Source organism: Diabrotica virgifera, chromosome 8, assembly GCF_917563875.1.
Source record: "Diabrotica virgifera virgifera chromosome 8, PGI_DIABVI_V3a".
In the NCBI taxonomy this organism is placed as follows: domain Eukaryota; kingdom Metazoa; phylum Arthropoda; class Insecta; order Coleoptera; family Chrysomelidae; genus Diabrotica; species Diabrotica virgifera.
Genome location: NC_065450.1, coordinates 104,006,289 through 104,020,237, shown reverse-complemented (window position 1 = coordinate 104,020,237; position 13,949 = coordinate 104,006,289). Strand labels below are relative to the sequence as shown.

At 30.5% G+C, this 13,949-nt stretch overlaps 1 protein-coding gene across 1 annotated transcript in view; it reads right to left on the bottom strand.

Moving 5' to 3' along the window:
- The window catches only part of LOC126889666 (titin homolog), a 39,504-nt gene extending 27,559 nt beyond the window's left edge, over positions 1–11,945 (bottom strand). Inside the window, exons 1-2 of the mRNA XM_050658179.1 lie at positions 11,624–11,945; positions 10,617–11,566 (exon numbers count right to left, since the gene is read on the bottom strand). Of these exons, the coding sequence (XP_050514136.1) occupies positions 10,617–11,566; positions 11,624–11,710 (1,037 nt within the window). The 5' untranslated portion in view covers positions 11,711–11,945. The remainder of the gene's footprint in view (positions 1–10,616; positions 11,567–11,623) is intronic.
- Between the last annotated feature and the right edge of the window lie 2,004 nt (positions 11,946–13,949).

Below are 13,949 nucleotides of genomic sequence, written 5' to 3'. Positions count from 1 at the left end.
ATACCTTGCCCTGAAGAATGAGTAGCGGCAATCTCTATTCATTCCTCATAACATGGCCAAGATATTCTACTTTGCGCTCTTTGATAATAATGTGTGTTAATAATCTCGCATTCCTTGCCCATTCTACGCAAGACCTCAACATTAGTCACACGACCCATCCACGAAATTCTTAAAATGCGACTGTAATACCACATCTTGAATGCCTTGAGTTTTCTTAAAGAAGTTTCGGAAAGAGTCCAGGCTTCTACTCAGTATAATAATCTAGAAAATACATAGGATCTGATAATAGAAATTTTGTTAACAAGTGGTAAATGTGACTTCTGAAACGAGACTTCATCATTATGAACGCTGATCTCGCTTTTCCTATGCGTTGTTTTATTTCACTAGAGTGGTCTCATTGACTGTTTATGTAGGTACCAAGGTATGTGTAGCTGTCCACTCTGTCAATTGGTTGTTGGTTAACCAAAAGCCGTGTATGTAATATATTTCGCTCTTAATGACTACCATTACTTTCTTTTTTTTTCGTATTGAAATTCCATGTTCACTACTTATGTCTTATATGCGCGACATTATTCTTTGCAAATCATCTAGGCTATCTGCAAAAACTACTGCGTCGTCGGCATATCTAATGTTGTTTAGATCTATCATCTAATCCAGTTTCCTCCAAGATAATTTATGAGTATGTGCAGCTTATCATGTTGTACTCTATCAAATGCCTTTTTGTAGTCGATAAAACAAATATATAGCACTTAGACAGTCAATAGAGCCTCTCGGGTGCCTAAGGGCAAGGCATTGCGGAATCAAATCTTTGTCCGTGATACTTGTTCTTCGCATTTTTTATATAGGTATTCTGCAGTATATTACTTTTAAAAATGTTTTAAGTAAGTGGTTCATTAGGCTAATTATTATTCTGCCTCGCATGTTGAAATGAGAAATGAAATGAAAATGTGAAATTTTCCGAGGAAAAAACTTTCCCTGTTGAAAAAACATTCAATATGAAAAAAGTTATTGTAGTGACTCTGTTTTTCAATTGACTTACGTATTTTACATTTATTAAAAATACTAATTTTATACTCGATCTTCATTCTGAGAATTAGCATAATTCTTTTTTGGTCATTTAGATAGGCACTTACTTGTATTTCAAATAATTGCAAATTTCTTTAGTTTGAAATAAATCCTTTTGAGCAGGTAAAGAATTACGAATTGCCGTATAATACAATATTAAATAATAAACTATATCCAAATGAATGAACGTTTAGTATCTATTAATGAGAATTTACCCTAGGCAGGTAAAGAAAGGATTAACAACTGTCGTCTGTAAATACAAAGTACGATTAAGATCGAGATGTGCCGAGCCTAAGTTGCAATACATGGCATCAATGCGGTGTCGTTCAGAGAACTAAATTTAATAATAAAATATATGTACGTGCTGCCATCTATTCAAAGAACTGTTAAACGTTAGTTTAAAAATTGGCCACCTATTTTGACCGTAGCGTACTAATACCCCCTTAAGGTGAATTTTACTTATAATTTGTTACACTTTTATCAAAAATATTATATTCATAGTTAGATTTGAATAGTCCTTAGGAGGTGTGATCATAAATATAATTAATGAATAAGAGAACTTAAGTAATAACAAAATATAACTGATGGGCTTCATGACTATCGCAGCTTTAACTTTTTTTATCATTCAACACATTACAATTTTATTGTTACCTTTATTTCATCGTCAGTACATGTATTATACAGGGTGTATAAAACATGTATTATATTATATAAAGGGTGGAGGGCACTTATGGAATAAAATTATTTCTGTCCTTGTTTTAAAAAATTTTAAAAAACGCTGAAACCCGTTCATTTTTATATATAAATGTAGGCTTTTTAAACCTAAATTTAAATTTAAACAGGGTGATTCACGCAAGCCAGGTATAGTTCATAAGCTTTATTTTTAATGGAACACCCTATATATTTTTATATTATTAAAAGCTACTTAACGGCCTGATTTCAACGACCCATATCATGTATGGTGTATTATGAATAATACAGAGTGAAATTTTGAAATTACAGTGTATGGAAACCACTTATGGAATAAAATTGTTTGAGTCCTTATTTTAGAAAATTATAAAAAACGCTAGGATACGTCAACTTTTAAATTTAGATATGCTCTCTTTAAACATTAATTAAAATATACGGGGTGATCCACACAAGTCTATCATAGTCCATGATCTTTAATTGTAATGAAACACCCTGTATATTTTTATGTTTTTCGAATTTGCTAAATAACTTCATCACAAAAAAGTGTAGTGTATAGGGCCTACAAATAGGTACCTACAAAAAATTTTGAAATTATCTAATAATTTATCATACTTTAAATAATAGTAAAGTATGTATATAATAATGGTATTTTAGCTAAATAAAGACATATATTTTCTAAACTAAGTATAAATAATATTTATCTTTTTTGGTTTTGTATCTTTAATGTCTTGACGAAATTTATGAATAATTTAAAAATTTCACCTTTTCAAAATTTCACCTTGTATTATTCATAATGGACCCGAATAATACATTTTTTTGAGATGAAGTTATCAAGTAGCTTCTAAGCACATAAAAATATACAGGGTGATCGATTAAAACTAAAGATCATGTGACTAACAACTTCAGTGAGAAACTGGGTTTATTTATTATGTACTAGGTTGCTACAAATAAACTCTATTATTATTATTATGCTGTACTTGCGTAAATCACCCTGTAAATTTAAATCTATGTTTGTAAAGCGCCCATTTAAATTTAAAAGTTGACCTGTTCCGGCATTTTTTATAATTTTTAAAATAAGGACACAAACAATTTTATTCCATAAGTGGATTCCATAGTTAATAATTTCAAAATTTCATCCTGTATTGTTCGTAATTCACCCTACATGATAAAGTAAGTTGAAATCAGGTTGTTAAGCAGCTTTTAAAAATATAAAAATATACAGGGTGTTCTATTCAATTTAAAGCTTATGGACTCTGTTTGACTTTTATGAATCACCCTGTAAATTTAAATTTGTGTTTAAAAAGTGCAGATATTTATTTAAAAATCGACGAGTATCAGCGTTTTTTATAATTTTTCGAAACAAGTCGACAGAACTCATTTTATTCTACAAGTGCCTTCCACACTGTATAATTAGACGTATGTTGCCTAATAATAAAAAAATCATGTTTCTGATTGATTTTTATTATTAGAATATGTTCTCAATAATTATATTTAATCATACTAAAGAAAACAGCACTTCTAGAAAGTTTCACAACTGATATTAAAAGCTAAAATCTCCAAATCATAATAGTCCGTTGTTTAACGGTAAAATATTGCAAAACCTCTAAATTTTAAAGAACCGCTTGGATTGACCTGAAATTTGGCATACACATAGCTAACAAGTCAAAGAAAAAAAGTGATATTGTGCCGATATGTGCTTTTGCCCTAGGGGTGGTTTTCACCCCCTATTGGGAGTGAAAAAATATTTGTCCAAAGTAAGTTCGGAAATGGATAAACTGACTAATTTAAAGTAACTTTTGTTCTATAGAGTTTTTTCACTAAGTCAATACTTTTGGAGTTACTTGCCAGTGAATATGTTCATTTTTTCAACAAAATAACCACGTTTTTAGACGGTTTTTCGCAAATAACTCAAATAGTAAGTATTCTGTCGAAAAAACATTCTTAGCAAAAATATAGCCTGTAAAAAAATTTAAAAAATGGTGTACATATCACCTCCCTATACCTAGTAGAAGCAGAGTTATAGCTAATGAAAAATAGGCTCATATTCGTCAAATTCCAAATGGAATACTTTTGACGTGAAATAACCAAAAATGAAGCATATTTCGGGGAAAACTCATTACAACTTATTTAAAGTGTCTAAAAAAAGCTTCATTTTTGTTTTATAAAAAAAATTTCTAGCATCCAAATTAAACAAGTTACGCTCAAAATAAAGTTAGTCCCTTTTGGTTTTGGTAAAAAAATCGAGAAAATCACCCCCTAATTAGTATCTTAAATGAACTTAATCGTTACGACTTCACAAGTTTCTTGACTCGTGTATATATTGTTTATATGGTCTGTAAGTTTAATCGGTTTAAAGTCCTTATTATTGAAAGGGCTGTAGTTAAAAGGGGTTGAACGAGTCACTGATCACGAATGTATGCAAATTTAGAAACACCAAATCTTAATCAATTTTTGTCTAACAGAAAAACAAAAAAATACATGATATTCAGAAAAGCAAATGTGACTTTTTTTGTTTTTTAAGGTTTTTGATATCTTTAACAATTTTTAAGTTATTTTGAAAAAAAGCATATTTTTCAAAATTTATATTTTTCAAAATTTTATTTTGAAACCAAATTTTTTCAAAAATAAGCACTCTGAATCGATGACACTTACAGATCATATAAACACAACATAAGTAAAATAATTTGTGGAGCGGTAACGATTAATTTCATTTCAGTTGCTAATTAGGGGTTGGTCTTCCCGATTTTTTTTGCAAAAACAAAAGGGACCAACTTTATTTTAAGCGTAACTTGCTTAAATTTAATGCTAAAAACTTTTTGTAAAAACAGAAATAAAGCTTTTTTAAAACAATTTAAAAAAGTTATAATGGGTTTTCCCCAAAAAGTGCTTAATCTTTTGGATATTTCACGTCGAAATATTCTATTTGAAATTTGGTGAATATGAATCTATTTTTCATTGGCTATAACTCTGGTTCTACGAGATCCAGAGACCTAACGGGTCCACCATTTTTTTAAATTTGTTATAAGCTATATTTTTGCTAAGAACATTTTTTTCGACAAAATACTTACTTTTCGAGTTATTTGCGAAAAACCGTCTAAAAATGTGGTTATATGTTGAAAAATGAACATATTCACTCGCAAATATCTCGAAAAGTGTTGACTTGGCGAAAAAACTCCATAGAACAAAAGTTACTTAAAATTAGTCAGTTTACCCATTTCTGGACTTATTTTGGACATATATTTTTCCCCCAAGAGGGGGTGAAAGTCACCCCCAGGGCAAAAGCACACATCGGCACAATATCACTTTTTTTCTTTGACATGTAAGCTATACGCATGCCAAATTTCATGTCAATCCAAGCGGTTCTTCAAAATTTAGAGCAAAAACCGTGAAAGGATGGACTATAATGGCAATGCATTCGAAATTTAAAGGATCTACTCACAACGTGACGTCATGCGCGACCTGAACGAAATTAGGAACGCTCCATATCATATCTTGGGTTATTGTATCATGGCTATTGATTATGTACTATAGAAAGGAACTACAACGTTAACGGGGTTTTATTATTTCATATGGTTAATGAATCTCTATATATGAAAAAACCGCGGAGTGCTACCATTTAAAGGGGTGCGTTTTTGAGAAACGGGTGAATTAGTCCCTGGGCACAGGTTACATTAGGGTGAGTTCTATGCACTTTTGGTACAAACAAATAAAAATTGTTCCAGGTTAAATTTCCTATCCAAATATAACTTTTTAAAGTCAAAGATATTTTTTTTTACAAACATATATTCAAAAGGAAAAGCACAAATAAACCCAAAAGAAAGAAATTTTGTTTTTTGTCCCATAACTTTTGTCCACAGGGATATAGGTATAGACATTGCTTCACAAAAAAAACTTACATATTTTCTCTTTAAAATGATGTTTGGTAGATGTCATTAGGATTTACAGTTTTCGAAATATGATTTTTCAAAGCTTGCCACTCCCAGCAATTTTGGGCAAATTCTCTTGTTATTTCGCAAATATTGTTCTGTAACTTTTTTCTACGTAACCTTAGGCATATGCAATGGTACATGTAGGAGGAATAGAAATCAATTACCTTTAAAATGTTCTACTGTATAATGTTGTACGACTTCTTTTAAAGAGGTTATCTTTTTCAAGATTTTATACTTTTAACGAGTTTATATATTTTTTACGATTATTTTTTAAATTTCTCATTATAACTTTTTTATGTGATTGTGTGTTATGATTGAATCTTATTTTTTATAGGTAATACTTTGGATTTACTTGACTCCACCGGGCAAACTTCAAAATATGGATTAATTCCAATATTTACTGTCCAAGCTCCTGTACCAAGCTTTGCTTGAAAAAATAGCATGTAAATGTAGCAAATGATGTACAAAAAGCTGCGGTTGTAGGAAGATAGGAATTAGTTGTTTAATATTCTGCAAAGGGTACATGTGCATGGGTACTAACTGTGGGAACTCTAAGATAACTGAGGTGTCAGGAAGATATTGAAGCTAATGCTAACGAAGAGATGGACTTTGATTTTGAAAATTTTTTAAATGTCAACGTTTAAATAATTTTAATTAAAGTGATGTGTTCTAAGACTAATGTTTATGTAATTTTTGTAAAAGAAATAATTTTAAATAATACAGGTAAAAAAATATCAAAGAATCAATCGGTTTCCATTATTTAAATATAGATGATACACCATTTTAGAGAACAGAAAGTAAGCCCTCTTTATTGAGCAATATATAGCATATTCATGTACAAAAAAAAAAAGTTATAATGTTAAATATAAAAAATAAATTACATTTTGAAAAATAATATCTTATTCAAAAATAATCCTAGAATTTTTTGTAATACACCATTTTAAAGTAAACAAAATAAGCTTTTTTTATTATATAATATATAATATATAATATATAATATATAATATATAATATATAATATATAATATATAATATATAATATATAATATATAATATATAATATATAATATATAATATATAATATATAATATATAATATATAATATCGTCGGTATACAGCGAAAACCAGGTAAATGACAAATTTTAAAATATTGAGTTAAGTATACCAAAATTCTCAGCTTTTTACGCTCTACATACAGGTAAAACCCAGTAACTGATACGACTTACCATTCAACAGATAATTTGTGTGATAAACAATAAGTTACACTTAACCAACTTTTCATTTTTAAGTAAAACTTATATCGATACTTATAAGTATGTATACTAAGTATGTATATAAGTATGTATACTAAGTAACATATCGATACTTACTTCCACAAAATTAAAGTTCTGTTGCATGTAAAACCAAGTATGCGCACATATATTATTTTGCCAAACAACAATATATTTCTATTGTTGTACACCATATTCAGTAAAAAGGTGATAAATGTCTTTAATACATTTTACATGTATATTTTATTAAAATTTCTCATTCATATCGACTGGTAAAATCGATGGTATCGACTATGTTTCTTTGAATGGTCAAGAGGTACAGGTATGTGAGAAGTTTTTTTGTAAGACACTGGGTCTATTGAATAAAAAGAAGTATCTGCTTTAAAGAAATGACTTTATTCAATTACTATTAAGTAAATACTTAAATACTTTTAAGTAAAAGCAAATACTTCTTTTTATTCAATAGACCCACTTTGTATATCAGCGTCGTTAATGCAAGATGTAACAAAAATTGATATTCTATGTTGTTATGCAGATACGGGCAAAAGAGTCAAGCATATACTGCCAAATAAAACAAGCAATGGAAACCGAAAAATTGTGAAGGCTCATATTGAGTCTTTTCCAACCATGGTCTCACATTATATTTGCCAAAGTTCGAAGCGTAGATATTTGGACAAAAATTTGAGTATAAGGAAAATATATCAACTTTATATAAATGATTGTCAGCTGAAAAAACCGGAAGATATTAGCGAAATTACATACTGAAGAATATTTTCTAACGACTATAATTTAAGCTTTTTTGTCCTAAATAAGATCAATGTTTAGTTTTTAATAAATAATATTTATTAGCCCTATCATATCATATTATGGCTAATCCAACTAAGAAACCGGATTTAAAAAAACAGTTAAAGACAACATCAGAAAAAAATAGAAGTATGAAATCTCGAAAAACCAAATGATAAGAAAAGCTCTAATCAACAACGGAATTTTGTTTCAATCACTGTCGATCTACAGGCTATACTACAGATTCCAGATTAACTGGACAATTCATATATTCTTCCCGAAAATTATGGGTCTACAATTTGTGCGTAAATAAAGCCGCATTACCAAATGTAGCTTACCGTTTTGCCTGGTCCGAAATTAACGGTAGACGAGGAAGTTCTGAAATATAAAGCATTATACTCAACTACTTATCAAAATGTGTCCCAGAATATGTAAGCAAGTGAAATAAGAAGTGTATTTTCTTATACCTGCGGAGGACAGTATCGTAACATTAAATTTTTAGAGTCGGCACATTCTTGTATGGAAGTTGACTCTATACATAGCAGCATCTAAACCGCTAGAAATCAGGTCTCTCTATGGTATGCCAGATTACTTGTCTGTTTTTTCAAAATGCAAGAGAAACTAAAAATGTCAAGGTCAGTGATAAAAAAGTATTAACAGAATCCATTTCAATTATGACGCATCACCAAGCTTCACTTCCTTATTGATAATGCACGGCAGTCAACAAGAAAAAAGTAAGCTGAGTTATCAACTAACATAAGCATGCTTATGTTAGTCGATAAAAACTTAAGCAACTTTATGATAGAACTTCGTTAATTAGCATAGCAAAAAACAGAGATTTGTTACTGCTATTTGATAAGGGAGTGATACCATAGGAATATAACAGGTGGTATCGTATTTTACGATGCCAATGGCATCGTGTCAGATCCTGCTTTCAGTGACTAATCTGACGAGTAATACGCATAGTGATACTATTTTCTTGTATCTATAACACGTTCAAAATAAATTGGTTTTTTCTATAAAACTGCCTATCATTTATGTAAATAATATCCATATAAAACTACAAACAGCACTGAATAAAATGTTCAGGGAAAACCAGTTAAATGTTATAATTATGGACTAATCCCTTAAAAACATTGCTATTAACTAGTTAGAGCCTCATATTCTGATCACAAAACTACAAAATATTATATTTGGTTTATTATATTTGTTATAAATGTGTTATTTTAAGGGTAACTGATTAATTTAGGTTTACAGGTAAAACCAGGTAAGTGACTGCACCTCCATCTTAAATTTAGGCCTAATCAGCTAGGTGTCTTAACTTTTTCAAACTACTGATAGAATATCATTTCTGATATATCCATCTTTCACTAGAATACCGAATATCAAACACAAGTTGTCCTCTTAATTCAAAATAAAACACTAAACTTTAAAAACGTTTTTTCTCGGTTTCAGTATTTCGGCATTTACCTGGTTTTCGCAGTATACCGACGATATATAATATATAATATAATATTATATAATATATAATAATATTATTTTATTTTTATATTATATTATAAAAAATCGTTAAAAGTATAAAACCTTGAAAAACCATAATCTGTTTAAAAAAAGTCGTGCAACGTTATACAGTAGACTGAGTAGACCATTTTAAAGGTAATTGATTTCTATTCATATTACGTGTACCATTACATATACCTAAAGTTACGTAGAAAAAAGTTACAGAACAATATTTGCGAAATAACAAGGAAAATTGCCCAAAATTGCTATAAGTGGAGAAATTTGAAAAATCATATTTCGTAAACTATATATCCTAATCACCTCTACTAAACAATATTCTAAAGAAGAAATATGTAGGTTTTTTTTTTTCTGTAAAGCAATGTCTATACCTATATCCTCGTGGACAAAAGTTATGGGACAAAAAACAAAATTTCTTTCTTTTGGGTTTCTTTGTGCTTTTTCTTTGGATTTATTTTTGTAAAAAAAAGTATCATTGACTTTAAAAAGTGATATTTAGATAGGAAATTTGACCAGGAACAATTTTTATGCAGATATATTTGTACCAAAAGTGCATAGAACTCACCATAATGAAACCTGTGCCCAGGGACTAATTCACCCATTTCTCAAAAACGCACCCCTTTAAATGGTAGCACTCCGCGGTTTTTTCATATATATAGATGTCCATTGACCATATTATGAAATAATAAAACCCCATTAACGTTGTAGTTCCTTTTAGCTATCTTATTTTGAATAGCCTAGAATTTATATAACATTACTTAACAGTTTTCTTTTTTCTAAATAGTTTTTTTTTTATTTTTTTATTAATATTAAAAAAACGAAAAATTTTAAAATCGATTTTTCTAGAAAACAGTGTATCCTATCGACTTAAACTAAGAGTACCTTTTAGTACTATAATACCTTACATTTTAATAATCGAGACTCAAAAATGCTTAAAAATTAAAAGCAAAAAAGTTTATGCGATAATATAACAGTTTCCCTACCCAAAACGGACGTCTGTGACCGGTACTAGAAATTCGCAATAGATGGAATCGATTTATCCCTTGAAGATAAGTATGTGTAGCAATTTTCGTTTTTCTAAATATAAGCGTTCTGGGGATATTTAAGAAAAACCAATTACCAGACGCCATCTTTAAATAGCTCTAGCTCCTTTAGGAAGTATTTTTGGACTAGATGAATTGGGTTAAATTGTCTTAAAATTACCTGAGGAATCTCCTGTATTCGTTTGTCGGTAGTTTCTGGACACACTGTATAAGCATAAAATTTAACTTATAATACCTATAATTGCTTATTGAATGAGAACACTATTTCATCAGTAAACTACTTTATTTAGGTATGTAAGCAAGTTGTTTGATCTTACCTTCTTGAAAACTGTTCATCAGATTCCTCTCTTTTTCTCTCCTCATATCTCAAATCCATGCTTCTTCCATCAAATCTATTGCTATTCCTTCTATAACCATTTCTGTCCCTTCTTCGATCTTTGTCTTCATCATTCCTGTATCTACTTCTGTCTCTAGTATTTTTGTTATTCCATCTTGAATCTCTGTGGTTGTCTTGTTGATTTGTAAGGTTATTTTTGTTTATGTGCCTTCTGTGCCTGTCCACATCTTCTAGTTTATAATTTCTTTCTACATTTTTATCTTGATTTATATTAGAACACCTTTTATCTACATGATTATGATTTCTTTCTAAATTGTCATACTCGCCTTGTTCTTGTAAATATTTTATTTTATTTCTATCTTTGTTTTCTTGCTTTACATATATCTGTGAATTGTGATCTTCCACAAACAAAGGTCCAGGAAGATCTAAATATTCAGTCTCTCTTGTTTCTTTATTAATGTTCAAAGCTCTTTCTTGATAATTGTTGTATCTACTACTGTGTAACTTATCAAGACTCTGCTCTCTATTTGCCTGTGAATTATTTGAAGTTTCCACAGAATGTTGATATTCATTTGTAGATATAATCAAAGGTACTTTCTCTATTTTGGGAATCATTTCTCTATTTTCTTTGTTATTCTCACATGTAGATGCCTGGAATTCTTGATTTTGGGATACATTATTATGGCCATTATATTTTTGGAAATTTCCTCTGTATCGTCTAAAAGCAATGTTGTCCAAATCTCTTCTCAAATCTGCTATAGTATTGTCTTTTCTTCCCAATTCAGCCTTTGCTGTCAACAATAAGGATGATATATTGTTTTTTAAATTTTCGTTTGTGGTTTTCATATCATTAAGAGCCTTAACCAATTTTTCCATGTCTTCATTTTGTTCATTGATGTGTTTCTTCAGTGATTCATTCTCTTCCCTTAGCTAAAACATAAATGGTTGGGTTAGTATATTTACTTACATTAAATTATCAGTCTATACCTTTTCCACAGTTTCTCCTAAATCGAAATTATCGAAATCGTCATAAATATCAGAAATAGGAAATTCCACATTTTCTTCCATATCCATATTAACAAATTAATTCTTGCATAAAAAAAGGAACAATACACTACTGTATGAGCAAGACAACATTAATTTATGGTTGATGGTGAACGGTGAATTAAATACCGAATAGCTTTAACCAAAAAAAAATTTTGGAGAATTAAATTGTGTATACTAATTTATACTTTTAATAAAATAACCTATCATCTCATCTCATTTTTATTTATCTCAATTCTCAATTCAAAACTCAAACAATTTTGACAAGTTACTTAAACTTAACGCTAATGTTGGTAAGACTGGGACTGGGTGCAGGTTGCTCTTAAGCCGGCCTCAAACGACTCGTACTCGTGTACTTCGCAAGTACAGAATTATTCGCCTACTTGGAAAGTATAGAGTTTGCGATTGCAATGACAAACAGGGCACTCACACGACGTGTACAATTTACATAAATATTATTATTTATATAAATTATAATTTATATAAATATATTATTATATATTATTATATTATTATATTTATATATTATTATATATATATATATATATATATATATATATATATATATATATATATATATATATATATATATATATATATATATATATATATATATATATATATATATATATTATATATTATTATATTATATAAATATATTATTATATTTATATAAATATATTATTTACATAAATCAGGAAATAAAAGAAATGATAAGGGAAAAGAACAGAGCCAAAAAGAGAGCCAGAAGAACAAGAAACCAGGAAGATAAAAATAGGGCAAATCGACTGAATCGACAAGTCAAACAGGCACTAATAGACCATAGAAGCCAAAAGTGGGAAAACTACATAAAAGAAATGGAGGAAAGGAGCCAAAATATGCAAGAAATATGGAGGCTCCAAAGAACTTTAAGAAACGATAGAAAACCCATTCCCCCACTACATGGAGAAAATGGGATCGTCTACACAGAAGAAGATAAAGCCGAGGTGGTGAGAAGGACACTTGAAAGAGAGTGTACACTGAATTATCACCAAGACGAAGATATAGACTTTATCGAAGAAGTCGAAGAAACAGAACTAGAAACGCCCGAAGAACAAGAAGAAATAATAAATCCCACATCACCAAGAGAAATAAGTGAACTGATTCGAAAAAGTTCACCAAAGAAAGCACCTGGTCCAGACGAAATCACTAACAGAGCTCTGAAGTATCTTCCCTCGAAAGCAGTTGTGTATTTGACAAATATAACAAACGCAATACTAAGATACAGGCTCTTCCCAAATCGATGGAAGGAAGCCCATGTAATTATGATACCCAAGCCAGGAAAGAACCACATATTTCCTCAAAATTACAGGCCGATTAGCTTACTTCCAGCAGTCAGTAAGATAGTGGAGCGGGTCATCCAAACCAGGCTCCAATCAGAGACAGACAGGCTAGGCATAATCCCAGAATCACAGTTTGGATTCAGAGCTCAACATTCCAGCGAACTTCAAATATTAAGACTTACCGAATATATAGTAGCTGGATTCAATGACCAACAATATACGGGAGCAGCCTTTCTGGATGTAAGCAAAGCCTTTGATAGAGTGTGGCATGAAGGACTGACATACAAAATGAGAGATTATGGATACAGCGGGGCCATGACGAAACTCATCTCCTCGTACCTAAGCGACCGGAAGTTCAGGGTCCGGATAGGACCAGTTCTATCAGAACACGGAATGCCGGAAGCTGGAGTACCACAGGGGGCAGTTTTATCACCCCTTCTGTATACCATATATACAGCAGATGTTCCAAGAACACCCGGAACATTGATCAGCCTTTATGCAGACGACACTGCAATTGCTGCAAAACACATGAACCTAGATATAGCTGTAAGAAATCTACAGACGGCATTGGATACAATAGAAGAATGGAGTATCCAATGGAAAATAGCAATAAATCCAGATAAGACCCAAGCGGTTATCTTCAAAAAGAGAAGAGATAACCCAGAAGAACAGCTAACATTGCAAGACAGACCCATCGAATGGCAAAACGAAGTTAAATATTTAGGAGTCACAATGGACCAAGGTCTTACATTCACATCACATGTCAACGCAACAGTCCAGAAAACAGCAGCGGCCAGATCGGCAATAAGAGGACTCACAGGAAGAAGAAGCAAATTAGCTATGAAAACAAAATTAAGACTGATAAATAGCATTATACTGCCAATAATTACATACGCATCTCTTGCATGGGGTCACATAAGTCAAAGTAACAAAAAGAAGATACAAGC